General features: G+C 38.2%; 1 protein-coding gene across 2 annotated transcripts in view; it reads left to right on the forward strand.

Annotated features, from left to right (window-relative positions):
* The window catches only part of LOC145993990 (uncharacterized), a 99996-nt gene that overhangs the window by 60387 nt on the left and 16356 nt on the right, over positions 1-23253 (forward strand). For both annotated transcript variants that reach the window (XM_083130024.1, XM_083130025.1), the window contains exons 7-13: positions 8608-8724; positions 9782-9923; positions 10341-10477; positions 12690-13054; positions 14758-14938; positions 19771-19972; positions 21726-21894. In XM_083130024.1, coding sequence (XP_082986150.1) covers positions 8608-8724; positions 9782-9923; positions 10341-10477; positions 12690-13054; positions 14758-14938; positions 19771-19972; positions 21726-21894 — 1313 coding nt within the window. The remainder of the gene's footprint in view (positions 1-8607; positions 8725-9781; positions 9924-10340; positions 10478-12689; positions 13055-14757; positions 14939-19770; positions 19973-21725; positions 21895-23253) is intronic.

A 23253-nucleotide genomic window follows, 5' to 3' on the forward strand; every position in this document is an offset into this window, starting at 1 on the left:
GAGGGGCAATAAAATAGTTCACAATTACCATTTTTTTACCTTCGTTTAAAAAGTTGTTCAAAGGCAAGAAATTGTAATCGGGGGTCATTTAAAGGGGAGTTTTTCAATAACCACTTTGGTTTTCCCGAATTTTTACTTTCTCGAAATTTCGAAAGGGGATCACTACACCATCGAGGAGGAGCGTAGAGGTAACGTCATCGCCTTGTAATCAAGGGGTCCCGGGTTCGATACCCGGTGGAGGCACAGTGGTTCGGATCCCACTTTAAAAACTGTAGGTCCAGTCCCGATTAGCCTTACTGTGCATAAAGTGGACTTAAAACAACAAATCAATCAATAAATAAAAAACCATCGAGGAAGCACAAAAGTTGTAAAAGAAAGAATGAATTGGCGTCCCGTGAAATTATTTGCGTCTTATTAAATCAATATTGAATACAGCCTGCAAAAAAAATTGGATCTAAAAATTTTCTTGCTCGCGTCATTGTTCTCTGTAAAGCATTGTAAATTACCAGAACCACTATGTGCCTGAATGAGTGGTATTCGTGTTTCACAGGTATAGTGTTATTTTGTGACTGTTTTAGTCACAAGTGCTTCTTTCGAAGATAACAGCTTTTTTCAGTGTCTAATCCATGAAAATAATGAAAAATGTTGAGCGCGTTTAATTTGATTTGATTTCATTTATTTTACTTCGCGTTTTGTGCCACTTTTTGCTAATTTGCGAAGATGGACATGAGTGATGTGATGAAATTGATGAATGAACACTCACAAACATCCATGCCCAGGCCAGGAATCGAACCTGGGATCCCTGGCATCGTAGGGCGATGTGCCGAACGATTAGTACCTATTTTGTATTTTGTTCTTATTTGCCTGCTCATTTTGCGAGTTTTTAGTGCCTATCAATTCTCATCCTGTTTATATTTAACCTTATTTAACCTCACTTAGTACTATAACGTGCACGTTTTCCAAAAAAAATTATCCGAAACAAAACTATGGTACATGTTATGCATGGAATAATTTTGACGATTTACCTCGTGTAAATGGATATTTTTCACGATATTTCACTTTGTAATGGAAATTTTGGTATCACCTAGGAAAGTGGTGCAGATCTGACGAAAACCGAGTGCGCACCTGCCGTCAGACGGGAGCCTTATTATCGGCATTCATCATTACCGAGGTAAGTGGCGTTATTTTCCCAGAGATTGAGGACGCACTTACTTCGCTTGAAGCCGTAACATCGGTATTTGCAGTGCGAGAAACTCTTCACATTACCGAGCGCAATGGCGAGATTTTGACGGGGATTGAGTGCGAACCTACCGTCGCTCGGGAGCCGTAACGTCGGCTCTTGGGACGCGAGAAACGTTTGGCGTTCCTGAGCGAAGTAATGGGGCTTTTGGCGCAGATCGAGTGTGAATTTACTTTAAAAGCAAAGTGAATGCATTATTTTAGGTATATTTGTTGAAAAGTGTGCTAAAATAACAACGCCAATTTTGAGGAAAAAGAAGAAAAATAATACAACTTTTGGTAAAAAAAAAAAAAAAAGCACCAAAAGATTAAGGTCCTTAATGTTCTTTATTATAATTCTCTTTCTTTTCTACTTTTCATTGAATTTTGGCTGTAAGGTAAAGTTCCCCATGCATACAGCACCGTGCCATGAACGTACATTTAGGGGATGTACGGGTAGGGCCCCACACATTTTCGATCTAGGCCATTTTGGATCTGATGTGATCAGCACCACGCTCCGGCCGCCTTTATCCCCCAGGGTTTCCCTCAGGTATCAATTGAATTTGAGGCTGGTTGAGTCTCAGAGCCGCTTTATACGGGGAGAAGGCCGGAAAAAATGATGACATGATGACAAAGTCGGGACTGGGATCGAGAAAAAAAATTCCCGTCCCGATCCCGACTTCGGGAAATTACTTCCCCGACTTTTCGGGATCCCGAGCAATCGCGAAATACCGAATGGTCATTTTAAAAAGTTGTTAATTCTCGACGTTTTCTGCATTGCATGTGTCTGGAACTTATCGGAAATTGTTTGCTTTTATTCCAGAAATGCAAAAACAATCACTTAATGTGAAAATGACGTGTAGAATTCGAGATTTTCAGTGCTTCGGGAAATTTCGTTGGGAAATTGCGATTTTTTCCCGTCCCGAATGTCGGTTAAAAAAAATTCTGTCCTGCACACCCTTACATTGAATCACCAACTCTGGGATTCGAACTCAGGTTTTCTGCATAGCAGTCAGATGCCCTGCCGACTAGACCATCGCAGCCTTTGATGCTGTAGTGAAATACAATTTTTTATTTCAGGGGTGAGCCGATACTGATACCGGCCGATACTTTTCTGGCATTTTTGATCATTTCACGGGTTCCGAAAAAATACTGCACCACACTTTCGCAGAGTCCAATTATCTTTGAAATTATGCAAAATTCTAAGTTTCTTTTTATTTTGCACTTGTTTTGTATGAAGAAACTGAAATTTATTGATAAGAGAACATGTAGTTTAATATTCTGGTGTGATTTTTTTAAAATTTTAAAGCAAAAATCTTCATAAATTGGTGCATATAAAGAGTGGAATACTTACACACTAATGTTAATAATTTTCAACAGTTTTAAATTATTACAATTTTGAAGCATCAGTATCAGTTGCAATCGGTGAGAGTATCAATATTGGTTCAAAGGGGTAGAGGGGCACCCCCCTTTGTTTTCTGCGATTTGCAGGCTGTTGGAATGATTGCTAGGATTTTTTTAAAGTCCACTTTGTGCACAGAAAGGCTAATCGGGACTGGACCTACAGTTTTAAGTGGGATCCGAACCACTATGTGCCTCCACCAGATATCAAACCAGGGACCCCTTGATTACAAGGTGATAACGCTACCACTGCACCACCAGGGAGGCCTAACAGGCTGTGGGTTACAGCAGTTAACTGCCATGTCCAACAAAATAACCGACCAGAGAACGTTTTGAGAAGAGGCATTAGATTCATTATGACTTCCATAATTAGGGGTGTGAAGGATGAACAATTTTTGATCGGGACGGGATTGGGAAGGAAATATTAATAATCCTCATATGTGGAAGTGAATAAATTCTTCATTTCAGACCAGGTCGGCAAATTTTCGAATTTCCCAATGTCGTGAAAATCTCCAATTGTAAACACTATTTTACCCTCGAGTGATTGTATTTGTACCTTTGGTAATTTCAAGAAATTTCAGATTCAATATCACGAATTAACCTAATTTAAATCCATTCTTCCATCTGAAAAAGAATGAATGAAGAAGTGAATAATAGGGTACAAAAGGCAAACCAAGTTTACTATCAACTCAACAACAATTAATTGGTAAAAGGGAAATAAGTGAACAAACGAAGATGATGATTTACAAGACAACATTCCCACATTGCTCTATGGAACAGAGAGCTTAACATTATTACCAGAACAGAATAGCAGATTTCAAGCAGCAGAGATGAGATATGTACGAAAAGTAGTAGGAAAGACTAAAAGAGATAGGATTAGAAATACCCCCATTAGAGACCAGTTTCAGCAAAAACTACTATTAGAAGCAATAGAGAGAAAGGCACTGCAATGGTTTGGACATGTGACAAGAATGGAGGAGGATCGCAAGCCTAGACAGGTACTGGATTGGATTGGATTGATTTGTTATTTAAGTCCACTTTATGCACAGTAAGTCTAATCGGGACTGGACCTACAGTTTAAAGTGGGATCCGAACCACTATGTCCCTCCACTGGGAATCGAACCCGGGACCCCTTGATTACAAGGCGACAACGCAACCACTGCACCATCGGGGAGGCCAGACCAGAAGGCAAGAGGACAACCAAGAGTTATATGGGAAGAGTATGTGGAAAAGATAGGAAAGAAGAAAGGGAAAACAATGCCAGAAGTCCAAAAACTAGCCTTGGACCGAAAAGTATACAGGAAGTGGATGATGAAACTCGACACTTAATTGCAGAAGGGGATGGAAAAGAAGAAGAAGATGAACCTCTTGTATTTTAAATAAATGCTATTCGGCATTATAAAAAGTCAGGAAAATCATTGCCCGAAGTCTGGATCTCACCCCAATTGTTCACACCCTGTCATTTTGATTTAGTACTTTTTATTACTGTACCGTTCGTCATGTAAACACATGGTTAAGAGATACCATAAAGGACAGTAGATTATGTGCTCTCTGTGTGACAACTGTGCATTGTTAAAAAGTATAAAAAGGCATAGAACTGTTCACCAACAAAGTGTTAGATGTTTATGGAAATAAAACAAGGTGAATCCAATTTCTATCTAAATAGTAGACTCGAGTCTGGACTTGTACACAACAACAAAACATTTTCAATTCAATTTTAATTTTATGATTAAATTAATAATAATAATAGCAATAATAAAAGCTTACATGCCTGCCTCCCTCCCCCCTAAGAAAAACTCCTGCGGGTGCGGTTTTTATCGGCTCAGCCCTAATTGTTTCATGTAAAATAATACTCCCTCTGTCCCATAATTATAGTCCGGTATGCCAAAATGGTAGTACAGAAATGACAGACGAAGAGGCAGAGGGAAAGCACAATTTGTACCAGTGGCGTGCGGTGCTAAATCAGACAGGGGAACAGGTGACCTGCACTTGTCCCCTCCTCCCATATCCGTCGTAATATAATACAGTAGACCAAGTAAAATTCAACCCTTATTGAAATGAACTGAATACATTGGCCCCAAGGCCAATGGCACATCCACTCCAGATCATATAATTTGTGCCCTTAAACCATATCGTAATCCCCACAACGTATTTAATTACGACAGCGTGTCTACTGAAAGTAACTTCTTTCTTAGTTTTACTGAACACTATACTTGATCTGCCCCTCCTTCCTAAACAGGGGTGCCCATCACTAAAGACCACCCCTAAAATAGTTCATCATAATCGAGAATATATCTTGTCTTGTAATGCAGCTATAGTAGATAAACTTCACATTCACCTCATTCAAGCACCAAACAAGCATGATAGTAACACAAGGAATCCTCTGCGTGTCTGGTCTTGGGGCTGTTGGAACAGGTGAATGCGAGCTGTTCCCTCGGAAGCTATTTCGCAGCATTTAGCCAAGTCATTTAGCAGACGATTAACTGTAGAAGATTTTTCCAGTTCGTTATGAATGTCAGACGCAATTTTGCAATGAGATTAGGAAACTATAGACTTACTACACTCAAAACTATCACTACGACGCAATTAAACTTTAGTACATAGCAAAAACTTGAAGGAAAACGAATTCGCTGTCTCTCGTAGGGAACAGCCAAAGTTCAGCTTCCGTGGTGGGAAGTGGGACTTCGAGGATCGTTTACCTTCGCGCGTGGTCGGAAATACTCGGCGTCAGGCACTAGAGGGTGGAACGACGAGGGTGGGTGCAGTAAAACAAACGTCCAGTCACGGTGAAAGTTTTCTTCGGCATGTTGATTTCGAGAGAAAGAAATGTTCTTATTATGTTAATATAGATAATTAAAATAGCTTCAATGGGCGATAAGTAGGAGGGAACAGCCTGTTCCATGGAGGGACTGCCACTGATTTGTACTGATCCTTGAGTAGTAATGTATAACTCATTCCCTTGTTTCATGTTCATCTTCTGTATACACCAATGTCACAGTTCGAATATCGGGCAATTATTATGAGAACAAACAACGGTGTACCGGACAATAATTATGGGACAGAGAGAGTATTCAATTCTACAACTAAACGAATAGTGCATATGAACTTATTTTGTTTGAAATATTTAAACACGATATTTATGTAGAACTTTGTTTAGAATATGATTTCTAATTTTGTAAGCAAACCTCTGTGGTACAGTGGTTAGCACGGTGGTTTGAATCCCTGTGAATGTCCCTTCATCAATTTCATCACTCATCCTCATCTTCGCAATTAGCCAAAAGTGGCAGAAAAGCAAAGTACAATAAACCAAATCAATCCATCAAACTAACTTTGGATATTTTCAAATGTGCCAATATAATCCATGAAATCAGCATAAATGAAATTAGTTGCTTAATTGGAAGCACCAGCATCCTATAATCTCGCAATAAACAGCACACAAACAATTATTTTTATCTGTCGTGAGGCCTCCCCAAAATGCAGGACCTAGGGCAGGGGCTTGAGTTGCTCTCTAGGGTCGGCTCTGGGGTGATGGAGTGGACACCGTGATTTGGAATATTTGCAAAAAAAAAAAAAAAAATGTTTTTGTTGTGTTAATAGAAAATACAAAAAGTGTCCAAGTGGTTTATATTTTATCAGATTTTTGGAGCTCTCATGATCCAAACTGCCCCACAGTTCTTCACGGCAGCTTTGAGGAACATGCACTTTTTTTTAGGAGTTGTTCACTTTAACTACATATTACTCTGTTTGAAAACAAATAAACATTTTGAAACAAAAATGTACAGGGTGGCTCAATAAGTCACTTAACACCCCCAGTACAAGGCCACTGCGGCATGGAACGTGAAAATTTCGATGACCAATCGTTGCCTGGTCAAGGGGGAACCACATTGACGTCACCCGCATGGTCGGCAGCCATCTTGATGTCCGCCATCTTGAATTCAACTTCAGAATTTTAAATGGGAAGGGGGTGATATGATATATCAAATCAGGCTACAATTTCACGAGAAATGCAATGGTGAAGGTTTTTTCGACATATCTTTAACCAGTAAAAAGTTATGATATATCTTTAACCAGTAAAAGTTTTTCTGGTGAAATTCTAGCCCATTTTGATATGTCGCATGACCCCCTTCCCATTTAAATTTCTGAAGTTGATTTCAAGATGGCGGACATCAAGATGGCTGCCAACCATGTGGGTGACGTTAATGTGGTTCCCCCTTGGCCAGGCAACGATTGGTCATCGCCATTTTCACGTTCCATGCCACAGTGACCTTGTACTGGGGGTGTTAAGTGACTTATTGAGCCACCCTGTAGTTAAGGAGAAGGGATAATTTGAAATACAAAAAATATTTTTTTTAAAATTAAAATACGTTGAAATGTCCCTCAAAATAATGGGTGAGTGCCATGCTCACCCGCGACTGATGCCGTGACTCAAGTGAGCGTGACCCATCATGGGTTAGTAAGACACAATTTAAGATAGTACTAAGAGCAATCACTCATCCTACTTGTAACATATTGTTGAGATGTCCGAAAAGAATTACAAAAAGAACTATAAACACCCCTCCTGAAAGTGGACTATGTCTCGTGGGAAACAGCAGTGTCAGTTGCTTTTGGCGCGAAGAGCAGTAGCGAGCGAGCGAGGGAAGCCTTTGGAAGGCCGCGCAGTTTTCTTCATGTTAAGACTGAAAATGTAGTCTTGTCGACTGAACGGTAGTTCGCAATCACGTTAAGAAGAAGTCAAAGCTCTGAATCGGTGACTGACCGTTGTTAGTTTTCGATATCCACAAAAACTGTAGGGTCTAAGTTGGTTGGCCCGGAAGCTGCAGTGAGGAAGATGGAAACGTGTGCCCAGAAGCATGGGTCTGAGATGATGACGTGATCATCTCGAAAGGATTTTGTCAGCTGTTCCAGAGAGTTTTCTTCTAATTGGATCCGAGTTTGCAGAAAGGAAAGTGAAGTGAAAAACTTAGTGTGATTACTTTCATAATAAAGAGAGCTCTCGTATTCAGTGATTAAAGTGGTTGTTACAAAAGGGTGAAAGAAAAGCGCTATTCAGAAAAAAGGTAGAGATCTCAAAACAGGCTAGCCTTTGGTCATGTAAGTAAATGTAGTAATATTCAGTAATTATTTTTAAACCCAATTATTATAAGAGTGTGTAGCTACAGAAATTTATTTTGTTTTTCAATACAATCCAAAGTGCCGCTTTAATCCTCGTATTAAGTTGACTTTTATAAACCGAGGACCAGCGGGAACTCAGCGGCCTTTTACTTTAAATTTTATAATTGTTTATTAAAGGTTTATTCCTTAATAAATGTAATTTTTATTGGATACGCAACTTGAGAGTATTAATAAAACCTGAAAAGGAATTGTTTCCCTCTGAACGAAAGCTAAAAACGACGCAAAATCCAGTTTTATCGTTACATACTTTGACATATAACACAAACTCTTCCCTGTTTGACATCTGAAAAGGTGCATCTGAATTCAAGTAATAATCCTTCATGTCACCTAACACTAAAATCATCAATTAAAGTAAGAGTAAAAGACAATCTTCATAATTATTATTTTACATTGCTTTTCTACCTCTTGGGAACCTAATCTAAGTATGGTGTTTGACTGCTACATAGAAGACCTGGGTGTGATTCCCAGAATGGGTGGTCTAAGGTCGGAATTCTTAAAGCATGTCTATAACAAGAATGCATGTGTCCCAACCTCCACTTCCCTGTATATGTGCCTCCATGGGTTAATTGTGCCAACGAACAGATGAAACCGGCAATGGGATACATTCAATGACAGATCCATGCCGGACGAGGATTCGAAGCTGGAACCTCTGGCTTCATAGCATGTTACGTTGACCATACTGCTTCAGAGGCTGGCATGTAAATGGCAGTTGTCACAAATTGGAATTGGCCTAGTGAGTTGGCAAAAAAAAAATATTGAAGTGTACAAACTGCAAGTAACGAAAGTTAGAAATATATTTATTTTTTTTATTTGTAGAATGCAAAGAAGGCTGAAGCACATGCAGCGAACCATGCTGAGAATTCAGATATTTTAAATCAAATCCAACAACAAGAAGTAGAGATTCTAGCCCTTAAGTCACAGTTAGAACAAAAGGTAAGTTAACTTCTGTTCTAATCAAAATCCCAATTCACAGTGAGTCCAGCATTTTATCAGATGGTGCAGAAAAATCTCAACAAAATAAAACTAGCGTTACTTCTCTTCCATAATAGCTTCTAATGCCACATGTTGAACATAACATATGTCTTTCTTAAGTGTGCTGTTTCCTTTTGTGTTCACTCTCATTGACAGTTAAGATGAATATAGTAATTGGTCATTTATTTCCAGTTTTAGTCAGCTGAAGGATGCCATTTGACAATGTATTGTTAATTTTGAAAATCAAGGCTCAAACAGTCCAAGGTCTGTCAATAGACTTTTCATGTGTCAATTCCCATTACTATTGTTTTCTGGCATTTGTGCCGGAAGGCCCCTACCATTGCTTTTAAGTAGCTCCCCAATTGTCCGTATGGTGCTGCATCCATACCAGGAATTGAACCTCGAATCACTTGCACCAAAGACAAGGCTATGCAGGAGCTCAAATAGCAGTTAATCATGAAATCCAATGTAGTTGCACAAAATTAATTAAAATTAAGCATTTTGCATATTTTCGGCAATATTTAGGGTTGCTCCTTCCACATAGTGCACCCAATAGTCAACCTCACTTCCACATAGTACACCCTGGACTGCAGACTAACTAGGCTCTGGTGACTGGCCCCATGGCCAGTATAATTCTGTGTTTTGTCCTTATTTGTGCTGAGCGTCCTTTTTAGCCTCAGCTTTTAACCAAGGTAAGGACATTTTCGTTTTCAGACACGCTTTTATTTTTGTTATGATAAGGGCCTGGACCCCATATAGTGTGACGGGTGCAAAATAGCCTCAGTGCTGACACACCCAAATACTTTTAATTCAAATTCTGCAATATTTAGATAATAGACTGTGCTACATGGCTAGTTGTTGAGTATGCGTGATATATGCCTCTGGAAAATTATTTGGGATTAAATTTGAAGCCTTACTTCCTTATTCCATATGATATGAGTTCAGCACTACTATTATCACCACAATTTCACTAATACTGCTATACTTTCTACATTTTTTATTCTTTACCCTTTTCCAGGCAGCTACAGACAATGAAAATGTTGAGGGTAAACTTGAGGCTCAAGAAAGACAATGGGAAACGAAACTGCAAGATCTTGAAACTAAGCATGCACAAGAGATGGAAAAACTGTGGGATAAACTCAGGAACCAACAAATTGAAGGTAAGGTGTTGGCTTGTTTTGCCTCTTTCTTTTTCATGTTTTTTTACGTATGGTTGTAACAACCAGATAAAAACATTTGTTATTATAAAGAAGTGTATGTTTTCAGCCATGAGTTGTCAACATATTCAAAATGAGATTAAATCACAGCAGGTGCCTTCTTTTTTCCTCCAAATTTTCAAACCATCTTCTGTTCTTCAGGGATGGTAGATGGTAGAAAAAAAATAGTGGAAAGGTTACCGACTGCTGGCCTCAACTCGCATGTGCCAAGGTGGGAGATCATCTGACCAGTTACAGGGTGACACAATGTCAGCACTGCTCTCTCAATAAAACCCATTTCTTTATGTATGCTAATAACTTATTGGAACATTACACCATTACTTCCTCTGGAATCCATGTAAAGTAATTTTTGTTTACCAGGGAGACGTCGACAAGCATCTTACGAATCCCAGATAAAGGAACTCTCAAGGCATTCTCTGGAACAAGGTGAAAAATTAAAGCAGCAAGACCTAAAGATGAAGAAGTTTGCAGAAGCTAGAAGTTCCAGGAATACAAATGTAAGTTTTTGCACTTTGTGGATAGAAATAAGCATACTTTTTAAAAATAAAAAAAAATCCACAGGGCTTGGTGAAAATATTTGTCTGCGCCATTGATTTCAGTGCTATCTTTTTGATGGTGATCAGCCATTGAAATTATTAAGTGACAAAAATATGTTCACGTGTAAGAGGCTCTCTTCTATACTTTTTTCATCATTTGCTTTGTTTTGCTTAAGTTTTCTATCCCATAAAAATAGCACCTAGAATTATTTGCTAATTAACTGTTACATTTGCGAAATTACAAATATTAATCTTTATTACCAGAGTTAGGATTTTTAGGGGAAAATTGCATTGGGAAAAAGGAAGGGAAAAGGTGCTAAAATAAGACCCAAAAAGGGGCAAAAAAAGGTGCGGATAATTATACTACTTATTAAAACTTTCCCTTCTATTTTATTAGTCTAAGCTATTACTCACTGTGTACACATCACACACATAGGTTGTGTTACAGTTATTCACCAGAGTCGGGGAAAATCACAAAGCTGTTGTACCTTACAACATTAAGCATTTCTAAATTTTTAAAAGTGAGTTTGTTTCTTTTCGAAGATAAAATATCTTTATATACACTGAAGCTTCTCTCTACATCCACAGTAACAAGTGGGGCATTCACTTGGAATGGCAACTCCAGATTCTTGTCAAGACTAGTCTCAAGTTTGTCTCTGGCAAAACCATCTAACTGTCCCCCTCACAGTAGTAAAGATATCCCATTGTTTTTCCTTTTCGATGCCTTGTTCTTCTAAGCTTTTGATGGCTGTAAACAGGTACTTGTAGGAATGTACACAAAATAGTTCTTTCTGCAAATCATCTATCTTGTCTGGGAGGAGAAGTTGCTGTGCCTTGTAAATTGCACCTGAGTTGGTTGAATCCAGGGAAAGCACAAACTCCTTAACTTTTTCAAAATTTCACAGAAATGCATCACATTCATTCCATGATCCCCAGATCTCATCGGCACTGACAACCGTGTGTACTTTTCAAGGAACCCCTTCAAGGCCGGACGGTTCACCTTGTTGAGTGGAATCCCCGCCTGTGTAAAAGATGCACACAAGTCAACATTAAATTCCTTTAAATTTTGGTTCTTGGAAGAACACTGCTCAAATGCATTGCGTAAGAGAGGCTGCCGATATTTACTTCCTTGCAGTCTTGTTCTTTTGATGCTTAGAGCTGGAAATATGTTGCTGGATGCGATATCTCTGGTGTTTTTCATCTAATGTGATTCCCATATCACAAACCGTGCATCGAATAACAGTTCCATCACTTTCTATGAACTCGTGCTTAAATTGTTGAGCCAGACTGAGAAATCGGGATCTGGGCACTTTCAGCATTTTAAAGTACATGCACTAACAGGATCTAACAGAGTGAAAAAGCAGGTAAGGAACTTACATCCACAAACAATATCTGTCCACTGCGCACACATGAAATATGAAACCCACCACTTCAGAAACATATTGTTGCTTCACTGCTTCCAATACCAAACTGCGTTTCCTTCTTCCTTCTATCTTAAAAAAAAAAATAACGGCGATCTGGTGCATATCATTGTTGATTTCAAATAGGCAACAATCAAGCACAGTTTAAATACATTCAATTTCAGTTAACAATGTGAAAACATCTTAAAGACAAAAGTGTCGCGAAAAGAGAAAATAAAAATTCAATGATTTGCTGAGGAAATATATTTAACAACACCAGTAAAGGGACACAAACAGGGGAGGAAAAACGATTAAGAACACGAAAAAGGGGGAAAATAGATAATTGTCACAGAAAAGGGAGGGAAGGGGAAAGGTTATCAAAAAAGGGGAAAAAAGGTGCTGAAAAATTAGCTCCATTCTCACATTCAGGCAACATTTCACACACTGAGTCCTTCCTGAGAAGTCTCACTTTCACTACGAAAAAAAGGTGCGCGCCTAAAAATCCTAACTCTGTTTATTACACTGCTCCTCAGGTCCCAGAAGGACTGTAAAGTAGTTAACTTGTAAATTTTATTAAACCTGAAATATTTTGGGGGGAGAGCAAGTTACACCTATGGAGTTGCGTATTTTTCTTATTTTACATCACCTGTCTGTCTCCTTAGGCTAATCACAATGATGAGAATGAATGATGATTAGATGCAATTGATGAAGAGACACTAAACAATGGAACACCGAAACTTAATGTTGTGATTGACTTATTTTGATAATTCAAGCCTCCGCTTCTGTCATGGGGAGATGACAATGGAACACCATCAATTCCAAAAAGGAGAACCCCTTCGCCTGTGGAGCCCTCACCAAGAACCCCAACACCACCACCCAGAATGTCTCCCGTAAGGGTGCCGAGTCCAGTGGAAAGTGATACTTCCTCCAAGATGCCTTCCAAAACTGAAACAGTTACGCGTGTTTCAAGGAAAAGCGGGGTAGAAGAGAGGAAAGTAATTGAGAGTGAGTCATCAGAAGAAGAAGAGGAGGAGGAGGAAGAAGAAGAAGAAAAGGAAGATAACAAAAGTGAAGAATCCTCATCAGACAGTGTAGAGAGCAAGAGACGTGATGAACCAGATTATAAATCTATTGACAGGTAAGTTTGAGCAAGTGTCATCTTTCTAATTACTATTGACCTGAAATCACAAATGTCTGTAAAATTGTTATTTTTTTTTTGTTACATTTACAAATGAAGGGTCAGGAGGAAAAGACAACGTAAGTGAATTTTCTGTTGTAAGCAAAGTAGTTGTGTCATTTCCTGCCAAGTGGATGCTATACTGGACTTTACAACATAATTTCTTTTGTTTCCTACATTTGACACGTGCATTCATCAAAGTAAACGTTTTATTTGCACTTTTTATTTACATGTTCAGTAATGTTTTGCAATTAAAATTTCATTTTTCTAGAGTTTGACGAGTGTTGGCTCATGTTTTGTTTTTTTCCTGTGACCCTTCAAATGCAGTTAAAAATACAAGTTAATTCTGGATCAGCAAAGTCATAAAGATAAGGGAATTTTTTCTCAAATAATTCCAGAATCTTTTACAGTGGTGCCTCCCATAATGAATACCTGACACAATGAATATCATCACATGATTAACCCGTCAGCAGGCATGCTTCACTATCTAACACAAGGAGGCAACATGGCTGCAATTCATTTAAAAGCAATTGCTATGAAAGCACTAAAATAATGGCCGAGCAAGTGTCGACATCAAAGATAATAATGAAGTAGATACCCTGTACATACGTACGTACATTTTTTTCTTTTTATATTCCCAGCAAATTTTTTCAGCATTTTGCAATTTTCGACCGGGCTCAGCAATGGATTAAAATTGTTCCTATAGTAAGCTATGGGTTTGAGTTTTTGTTTTAGGTTAACTTTATGCACAGAAAGGTTAATCAGGACTGGACCTACAGTTTAAAGTGGGATCTGAAACACTATGTGCCTCCAGTGGGTCTCACACCCAGAACTCTTGAGTAAATAAAGCAGATGCTTCAAGTAGGCATCTGATCCCTTGGCCGCAGCTGTCATGTGCATTCCCAACAGCAGCGACGTCTCAGTTGATTCCTACCGGTTGAGTGGAGAGAATATCTGCCTGTGAACTAAGAAAGGGAGATTACAAGGATGGGGGGTACCCCTTAATTACATTACCACTACGCCATCGGGGAGGCCAGTAACCTTTGGGAAATGGCATCCTGCATAATGTATTCCTTCCTGGATCAGGTTGAGTTCGTAAGATCATTGACATAATGAAAATTTCTTCACCATGTCTCCGTGATAAACAAACAACACAACAAATCTCTAGAAGACAGAGATATGTAATGTAATGTGAGAACTCACAATCTGCAAAATATATCTAACAATGAACACCACTTTGAATAATACTGTTGGGCTCCCCATTGATGGCATTGTAGTAATAGTAGTAATGTTGTTGCCTTGTACAGTCACGGACACTGCCGGCTTGTAACGATTCCGTTGAAAGTATATGTAATCATTACAAGCCGGCAGTGTCCATGACTGTAATTAAAGGGTCCTAGGTTTGATACCCAGCGGATGCATATGGTGGTTTGGATCCCACTTTAAAATGTAGGTTCAGTCCAAATTAGCCTATCTGTGCATAAAGTGGACTTAATACTGTTACCAATAGAGTTGTTTCTATTACTGGACGAGGAATGGAAACATGGAGGGGGCATTGCTAGTACATCACCCCAACAGGTACATTGGCATTGATATTGGCTCATCTCTACACTTATACATAGCCACATGCCAGCAGTTTATACAATTTAAATATTTTTTTGCAGGTTACAAGATGCATTGAAGAGGAACCCACAGATTGTTTCCGAGCTAAGGATAGAATTACAGGCTCTTTTGAACACCAAGCAGCAGGAACTGGGGATTGAGCCAGGTGCAACTGGAATTCCAGATAAATTATTCCAGCAGAAAATGGCTATTTTACACAACCAGCAGCATGTATTAGCAGAGGTATGCACTTCCTCGTTTAATGTATAATGTAATTTAACATAGATTTGCCCAGAGATCCTGGTTTGCACCAAAGCAGAACTGACATAACATGACAGTGTCCTGGCATCTATTGGCCAAACATCATAACTTCGTTCTCCATTGCTTTGAACATGTCCTATTCTTTCTTTTATCTAAGATTTTTCTGCTGGTGACAGCATTGGCTGACATAAATGATAAACAATAGTACTGAAGACCAATGTCTTACTGCATTTTTTATTGTGTAATACACATTGTTATAAAATTTCATTAAATAATTCTACACCCCTTAAAATTAATGGGAGAATCAAAAAAATATAACAGTTAATACCATTTTTATTATTCATGATAATAATAATATAGTTACATAGAAATGAAATGCTTGAAATCCATTTTTTTAGTGGATCAAAAAAAGTCAATACAGGGGGTCAGTTGCAAATGAATGTCCATACTGCTCATTGGTTAATTTGCAACCAATACTTTCTGATATCCATACCTGCGCAAGGGCATTGGTATCAGTTTATTCATTATTTTAATTGCTGGCCTGCGATGGGAAAAAAATATTGATGTTGTTGTATACTATGAAAGGACAAGCAGGAGAAGAGAGGCTGCTAGCCAATATATTAGTATCAACAAATACAGTTGAGACTGCTTTATATGTAACTCAGTTCTGCATAATTCTATTTTATACATACATTACTGTAGGTTCGGCAAAATATAATTTAGAAATGTGTTAATTAAACCTTATTTGTAAGTAATGAATTTATACATAATTCAGTGTTGTACGTATTAATTTTCATAAAATGTAGTTGATTTATACATAACCAAGCTATAACAATGTCAGAGAGGTATGCATTTCTTGTCGTTACAAAAACACAAGGCGGGTTTCAAATACGAAACACGACAGGTGGGCATTGCGTCAGTCGGTCTCGAGTTGTGAGAAAGACAAGTGTGGCACGGAGAAGGCAAGGAGAGACGGCACGTGGCATGAAATCAGAGGAGAAAGATTTGCCACTGTTGTTCGGAACAGGAGATGCATTTTCTTCTCATTGCAATCGCGATACGGAAGTACAGACATTAAAAAGATGCCGGTAACTAATGTTTGATGTGTTCATAATGAAAACAGAACAGCAGTTCTTTCTGATAACGTTTTCAGTTGCTGTGCTACTGGTCAGCCATGGAGAACAGAAAGAGGAAATGTTACATGCTTGACCAGAAAGTAGAATTTATACAGGAAGTGGATGCTAATCCACATAAACTTAAGAATCAAACTTTTAGATTTGTTAATTTACCACTTTATGACAGAAATAACCTGGATAACGAATATCTTGTTCCTCAGAATAGATACAATTATGTATTAATAATGATATGACATGGTATCTAAATCTGGATTTGTAAGTAATTCTTAGTTATACATATTATTTTCGCACCTTGACAAACATGTAACTCAGGTTCAACTGTATATATGATACATAGTGGCATCCATTGGATTGGTTCAAAACCTGGGCTATCTCTTCATACCGTAATGTTCGAATGCGAGGCTCTTTCTCGTTCCATTTCTTGGATTTTGAAGTGATGCAGGTACGGATCCACAGGGGGAGGAGATAGGGGTGATTGCTAGGGGCATGCATATTTCATTTTTAACGAAAAAACGAAATTGGAAAAAACACATTGTAGTGTTAATTTTTCATGTTTTTGAAACGTGGGAGATGCATTTTGTGACCATATTTTGTTACGAAATAATGCGAAATGAACTGCAAAAAGCGAAATTCAGGGTTTACTCACTGACGCGACACCTTCTGAGGTCTGAATTATCCTGAGAGTTATGCAATAAACTTAATACTCTGATAACTACATAAATGTGCTATTAGAAGTGAAATGTTAATTCTGTGGAATAAGTGTAGTTTTTAAATCAAATTTAGGATTATATTCACAATTTTAAAACTAATATGTCTTTTTATATACCACTTTTCATCCATTTTTTCACCGTTATAACACCAATATTTTATTTTATTTACCGCTTTTGAACCCGAAATTGACTCAGTTTTTGTACCGAAATTTTGCTTTTTTATTTACCAAAAATATGTGCCTCTAGCAATTGCCCCTCCAAACTGCCAGGCCTTTGGATATAATTTGTGTAATATTTTTGAAGACTCAAATATTCTGTCTTTTATTGTCAAGTTTAACAGGCTAGATAATATTTTTTAAAGTTTTATTTAAGTCAGCTTTGTGTTGAAGGTACGCTAATCGGAACTGCATTTGGAGTTTAAATTTTGATCCGAATGTTCAATATGCATTAAAAGGGGGATTGAATCAGAACTCCTTGAGAGAATATTTTTTTTTTGTTTTATTTGTTGATTCAGTTTATTCCTCATATCTAATCAACCAGTTTACGGTTGCAATAGGAGGGATTATGATCACAACATACACTAATGACCATCTACGTGGTCGTTCAATATATAAGTTTCCTTATGCTGTAAAACATTTTATTTTTAAGATACATTAGAAAACTATACATACATGTGTAGGAGGATCCTTCCTCACTTCTCCACATAATCCCCATACAGATTCAGGCATTTGTCCATACCCTTTTCAAGAAAATCAGGGCTCTCTCTATTGAGCACTATTCTCACATTCCGCTTCACTTCTTCCTCTGTTTCGAAACGGTAACCTTGCAATTCAGACTTTAACACCGGAAAAAGATGGAAATCACTCGGTGCTAAATCGGAGCTATGTGGGGGGTGGGGCAGCCGTTCCCACCCCAATTCTTCAATTTTGTGTTGTGTTTGCACTGCTGAGTGGGGCGAGCGTTATCGTCAAGATGAATGACACCAGCTGACAGGAGACCTGGTCGCTTATGTCGAATTGCGTTTTTCAGTTTATCCAATTTTTTACAATAACGGTCAGCATTAATTGTTCTTCCTCGTTCCAAAAAGTCCATAAGCAGAACGCCCTTAGCATCCATGCTTCTGAACTCCGTATGACGCGAGCCCGCGTTTTCCGAACAAGCATTTACTTTTCGCCCTTGAACGCATGCGCCTTCACGTCTGATAACAAATCGATTGTCGTTCCTTGTAGACGAAGGATGGCGCTTGTCAATCATGTGCATCTTTTTAATGGCATTGCTTTATACAATATTTTGATAGCACAGGGAAACTTATATATTGAACGTCCCTAGTACTTAGAGATCCCGCGTTCAAATTCCAGCCTTTGCATGAGTGTTCCGTCATCAATTTCATCATATCATCACTCCTGCTCATCTTCATGATTAGTCAAAAGTGGCAGAAAAGCGAAGTAAAATAAACCAAATCAATCAAACCATCTTCTGGGTCCCTCCCAATCTTTGCATGCAAGACAATACTATAATCTCTGGATAAATTAATTCCTGTTTAGAGTATGATATATTGTTCATATAAAACAGTTCAAGTGTAGGTTAGAAATGATTCTTGATGAGGTGAGGCATGCTACTGAAATTTGCCCCTCCCAACTGTAATTTCTCAATCTGCCACTGAAGTGATGTGACATTGTATTTAAAAACACGTACCTTACAATTTACAGATAATTATAAAAATGTCACTGTTTCATTAATATAGAAACGGTACGGAAAGGATTTCAAGTATTTCATGGTTATTGATAAAATATAGAGGCCCATGTTGTGAAATATTTATGTAGGTCTACGTGCGAGAATGAAATACATAATAAAGTTCTTACCTTGAATATTTCATTTGAACAGGAACTCCATTCTTATATTTCTGATGTCTATGGTAAAATGGTTAGTACAGCGTACTACGAAGTCAGGGGTCCTGCATTCAAATCCAGGCCTGGGCATGGCTATTCTTTGTGAATGTCCCTTCATCAATGTCCTTGTATTGTCAGCCATGCTTGTCATGATTAGCTAAAGTAGCAGAAAAGCAACGCTAAATAAAAAAAACTAAAGCAAATCCATTCTGTTCTTCTTTGGGATGCCAGGCTTGCCTATCTTCACGATTTGAAGCTTATCCTCATACAAAAGCAGAGTAAATGTTTTGTCAATAGTTTGTTAATTATGTTAATCATGTTAATTCACCACACCATGCAGCACAGATCATTCAAAACTTATATGTCACTCACTCAATACACTAAATAAAATCTGCGCAGTAAGGTACGTAATTTTTCTAAACTTCCTTCAACACGGTCAACCACTCTCTCCCAGTCATAAATAAAGCAGACGACGGGTTCAAAAGTTTGTCAACCATTGTAAAGCATGGTTGGTTGAAGGTCAGTGCTCTCGCTTGTGCATGTGTTCAAAGGGGACAGTATTGGCCCAGAGGGGAAAAAATCCCTGTTACTTTGCCAACTTCCCATTTCCGTAATTGTAGTTCTGTTTAAAAAATTCCCTTCTGGGAATAATCCCATGCTGGTTAGCAAATTGGCATCGCTGTAAGGTATTATCTCCGTTGTAAAATGAAGACTTCCTTGTCCAATGCTTGGGTTTGGAAGCCACTACAAATATGTCCAGGCGCTGGTCGGGAAGGAAGAAGCCTGGTGATAGCTTTAAAGGAAAGGATCCCATGTGTAGATCCAACAACACATTTGAATCCTTGGCACGGGAGCAGTGTCGCTAGTTAAATACTATCGTTACTTGAGAGTGAAACATCAGCCAAATTTGCTAGTTGATTATTTTCTGAATTTAGTCTGGGCTTCAGAGATAGGCTCTTAGCCTAGAATATACACGCCTGGTGGCATCAGATTATAATGATAATGTAACATTTACACACACTCATATACCAGTTTATGCCATATTAATGTTATTGATTATTAATATTAACTACTTTCAGAAACATGAAGATTTCTTGAAAATAAAGGAAACAGTGGAAGAGGAGCTGAACAAAAAGGTTGGAAGAAAAGGAAAGAAGCCGAGGAAGGAAGTTGCAGCCGAAGCAGAGAGTCCAAAAACATTTTCGAAGTTCATGGGCAACATGAAGTTGAAAGCTTTCAATGTGCTCAAAAAATCCAGAGAGACTTCCTTCAGCAACAGAGGTTGGTGAAAAGTTACTGTGTTACGTCTCAAGCTTTACAGACACACAAACAGATATATTTTTTGTAGATTAGGCACACACAGGAGATGTACTACTGTGTGCCTAATCTACAATAATTAACATCTCTACGCTGGGAGGAACCAGGCAACGTTGAAGTCTACTGTGTTTCAAAGGCAACAGATCCCGTTGCAATAGCACTGGCAGAGACGATTCCATGCAGGTAAAACAGCGATAGCGAAAAATCAGGCGAGGCCAGGCTGGTTCGGTAGGTCAGTGGTTAGAGCAATGACACATACCAGAGATCCGGGTTCGAGTCCTGGTCGAGCCTGCATTTTTCGCTGAAAATTTCTACGTAGATATATTGTTGTTCTTACACTTAACTTATTAGGTATTGTTGTACTTATATGTACAGTCTTCAGCAAAAAAAAATATCTGTGGCTGGTTTTTCTCGATGATTTTTAAGGGAAGGAATTGCACTGATATTGGTGTTTCTTATTTCACTTATTGAACAGGATTCCCACTGGCCCAGAGCTCCTTGAAAAATCAAACAATTTTGGAAAAATGTTAAAAAAACAGGAAAAGTCATGGAAATTGAATGAAATATTGGGCTTCCCTAGATTACAGACAGAAGAACCTATTTCACATTTTTCTCCAAGTTTCTTGGCTGTAGATATATTGTTTTTTACATTTTAATTTTCATTTATTTTCACCAATTTTGAGGGGTTTTAATTGGTGACCCTTCCAAGTAGTACACCCAAATGTCAACCTCACTTCCCTGGACTGCATTTTACACACTAATGAGGCTTTTTTATCTTGACCTACGGCCAGTAAAATCTTCTGTAGGGCTGTGTGTGTGTGTCGTCCTGAGTTTTGTTTTGTGTGTGCTGAGTGCCGCTTACAGCCTCAGCTTTTAACCCGAGTAAGAATATTTTACTCTGACATTGTAGTTATGTTATATTTTAGATATGGTAAGGGGCTGGACCCCGTATACATCATCCTTCGTCGTTTCCTGCCTCTGGCTGGGTCAGCATAGAAGTCAAGCATCTCCATTTTTTTCTGGTCTTCCACCACATATATAATGCAAAATAGCCTAAGTGCTTATTTGAAGTAAGCCTTGTCACTTCTACCCTGAAGATGAGAGTGTCGTTAGCTCTTGAAAGCTTGGAATCTTTTCCACAACTCACATGATCAATAGCCCAAGAGAATCTTTTCTTGAAAACTTAACGTTTAGTATGTTTGTATATTAAAACATAAGTTTAAGTATAAGTTGTTATTTAGTGTCGCATTTGGCTAATTCGATGATGATTGCAAGTGATGATATGATGAAGGGACACTCAAAGAACACCCATTCCTAGTCCAGCATTCGAACCTAGACCCTAGCATAGAACCACTGCACCATGGAGGTTGGCTGTTAATGCATTAGAAAATGGCCTGGGAAATTTATATATGTTTGGAAAAATGATGGGGAATCCTGTTGACCCTCCCACTGCATTAAAAAAATGAATTTATGTGAGGCAGTTGTCACACTATTCAACTTGTACATGTTTGAACCTCGAACCTATTACAAGGTGACAATATTATTACTACGTCATCAGGGAGGACCCTACAATGATTGTTGTTATTATGTCTGTAGTTGGATACACTTTTAAATGGAAGCATTTATTCAAAGTCAGAAGTATTTCACTTGTCTACAAGAAGGAATCGTGCACAAATATAAAGATTGTTTCTAAATGCTCTTGCACTTTTTCTTCCAGAAAAGAAATCAAGCAAAAGGCGAGATCCAAATAAAGGACTTCATATGCACCACAAAAAACCTCATAAGCATCATTCGTCCAAGTCAACTGTACATTCTGTCTCACCCAAAATTATTACGTCCACACCTGTAAAGAAACGGCACGCCATCATGAGGAAAATGTGGAGAAGGTAAGCAAATTATAGTAGTATATTTCTGTAAAATGTTGCTCAGCAGTCTACGGAAAGTCGTACAATTTTATCAAAGTAAATTAACATGAAACTCTGCAAAAAGAGAGAGAGAGAAGAAAAGCAGTAGAAATCCCCACTCCATCACATTTTTGGCTCAGTTTGAGAAATTTGTTAACTTAAGTGATGCCCTATTTTTGGCATTATTAAAATGGCTGGTCCTGCATCGTGGCCATGCTGTCCAAAGCACCAGGTTTTGGGCTCTTCCTATACGATGCATGCAGGATCGAGTCTTCTGGGGGGAAACATAACTTTTCTCTTGAGATTTTGGCCTGTGTATGGGACTGACGGCCACCCATCATCGAGAGAAAATTGTGGAGCTATGAATGAGTAGTGTAACCTGGTCATGAAAACCTACAACAATAACTAGGGGTTCGTCGTGCTGACCACACATCAGCCTGTAACTGGTTGGATGATCTGGCAATGGGCAGATAGGGTCTGACCCTCGCAGGCTTTTGCACCATGGATTATTTATTATTATTAACCACTGACCCACAGTGACAACTTTTTTCTACTCTCTCTCTCTCTCTCTCTATATATATATATATATATCTATATATATATATATATCTATATATATATATATCTATATCTATATATATATATATATATATATATATATATATATATATATATATATATATATATATATATATATATATATATAGGGTGATTGGTAATTCGACCTATTCCTGGAAAGGACTAATACTAGAGCACATTAGCAATAAATTTGACCCTATGCACCCGGGGGTCGGAAATCAATGGATTTCGAGTTATTGCAGTTTGTAGATTTTCGTGAAATATTCCGACTTGCGACCAAAAAACTAATAATTGTGAAAAAACTACTACACCCTGAACACTTAATGGACACGTTGCTAACAGCTGACGAAAGGGTGACTACTGGGAAAAAAGTATCTTGCCAAAAATTCCCATACCCACAGAAAGAAACAGTCATTGGTGCACACGTCATGAAGAAATTTGGAAATTATCGTTTAAATCGAAGAGGATTACTCAAAAAATTGGTAACACACTTAGCGTAAAAATTACGGAAAAAACTTTCTCGTTTCATAAGCTCTCCAAAAATATACAAATGTTGTCAACTGGCACACGGGTTGGGCGAAAAATCTGAATAAAAAGCGGAGAAGGCGCGTTGTAGACCTCTTTGTAAAGTGAAAAGAAGTCGTCGGTTGTGAGAAATAAAGGGACGAAAATGAGTGAAATAATAATGTTATTTACCATTCTCATGATTCCAGGTTGTCAGAATTAACTGTTAGAAAAACTACAAATCCTGTTAAAATTGCC

The sequence above is a fragment of the Lepisma saccharinum genome, chromosome 10, assembly GCF_977018435.1.
Source record: "Lepisma saccharinum chromosome 10, izLepSacc3.1, whole genome shotgun sequence".
NCBI lineage: Eukaryota > Metazoa > Arthropoda > Insecta > Zygentoma > Lepismatidae > Lepisma > Lepisma saccharinum.